At 48.0% G+C, this 1545-nt stretch overlaps 1 protein-coding gene across 1 annotated transcript in view; it reads right to left on the bottom strand.

Annotated features, from left to right (window-relative positions):
• Positions 1 to 6: 6 nt before the first annotated feature.
• The window catches only part of LOC109925443 (nectin-4-like), a 16141-nt gene continuing 14602 nt past the window's right edge, over positions 7 to 1545 (bottom strand). Inside the window, exon 8 of the mRNA XM_048620758.1 lies at positions 7 to 319. Coding sequence (XP_048476715.1) covers positions 122 to 319 — 198 coding nt within the window. The 3' untranslated portion in view covers positions 7 to 121. The remainder of the gene's footprint in view (positions 320 to 1545) is intronic.

Genomic DNA, 1545 nt, shown 5'->3' with positions numbered 1-1545 from the left:
CCTGTCTGTTACTGTACAGTCTGTGTGTGTCTCAGTGTCACCTCCTGCAGAGAAACAGTAACACACAGCGTGTAAATGCAAGTGAATCACTCCTGTTTTGAATGGAAAGTCTCTAGGGAATTCAGACGCAGTGTTCCCTTCTGGCGATGTAGATTCCATTTCCAGTGGGTTTGGCTCTCAGGGTGCCGTTGTGTGAATAAAAATGACCCATCGCTGCGTGGATAGATTGCTGCCTGTCTGTCACCTCATCCTCATCCTCCGTCTGAGAGTCTGGCACTGAGGGAGAGGGGGTCAGGTTCCTGCTGGTCAATATCTCCACCTGCTACAGACAGAGTGACAGGGGGATATAGGAAGACAGACAGAGAGAGAGGCAGAGAGAGAGGAGTAAGCGAGAGGCAAAGAGAAAGAGATACAGAGTGAACAGAGAAGTAGAAGAAGCACAGAGAGATGGAGGAGCACCAGCATGAGGGGAGTGAGAAAGAGAGAGAGGGAGATATAGATAGAGAGAGAGTGACAGAGACAGAGAGATGGAGAAAGACAGAGAGAGGGGGATGGAGACAGAGAGACGGTGGGACAGAGAGAGGTGGGTGGAGACAGAAAGAGAGATGGAGATAGACAGAGAGAGAGGGATAGAGAGAGGGAGATGGAGACAGACACAGCAAGAGAGGGAGCAACAGAGAGAGAATGTGATGGAGACAGACACAGCGAGAGAGGGAGGGACAGAGAGAGAAGGAGATGGAGACAGACAGAGAGGGAGATGGAGACAGTGAGAGAGTGGGACAGAGAGCACAGGATGGAGACAGACAGAAAGAGGGAGATGGAAACAGGCAGAGAGAGTGAGATGGAGACAGATAGAAAGAGGGAGGAACACAGAGAGGGAGATGGAGACAGAGAGGGACCGAGAGAGAGTGAGATGGAGACAGACAGAGACAAACAGAGACAGAGCAAGAAAGACAGAGACAGAGGGGATGGAGACAGCGAAAAATAGAGACAAAGAGAGAGGTGGAGACAGATAGAGAGTTGGAGACGAGGCAGAGATGACAGAGGGAGAGAGAGAGACAAAGAAAGAGAGACAAACACGGAGACAGAGTGAGACAGAGAGACAAAACAAAGAGAGTGGTGTAGAGAGAAAAACAATCAGAGATCAAGATGCAGACCAAGACAGAGACAGACAGAGGAGACAAAACGGGAGAGACAAGTAAAACACAAACCAGAGAGAGTGAGTGGGGGAATGAAACAGATATGATAAGAGAGTCAAGTGGAGGAGAGAGAGTGAGAGGGTGAGAGAGGAAGAGAGAACAGGATAGAAAAAAAGAAGAGAAAAAATAAAAATATGCTTAGAATCAAATATGTAACAGAATTTGAGCATATTTAAAAAAAGCAAAATCTAACAACTGAGAGAATTTTGGGAACAGTGTAGATACAGGGTAGTGCTCCTTCTAACCCTGTGCTGTCCCTGTCCTGGGAGTGTTTGATGGGGGGGACAATGTAGAGGAACCTTTACTGTGTATCTAACCCTGTGCTGTCCCTGTCCTGGGAGTGTTT

The sequence above is a fragment of the Rhincodon typus genome, chromosome 48 (genome assembly GCF_021869965.1).
Source record: "Rhincodon typus isolate 14 chromosome 48, sRhiTyp1.1, whole genome shotgun sequence".
Lineage (NCBI taxonomy): Eukaryota > Metazoa > Chordata > Chondrichthyes > Orectolobiformes > Rhincodontidae > Rhincodon > Rhincodon typus.
The sequence above is the reverse complement of the archived record's forward strand: the minus strand, read 5'-3'. Positions and strand labels throughout refer to the sequence as shown.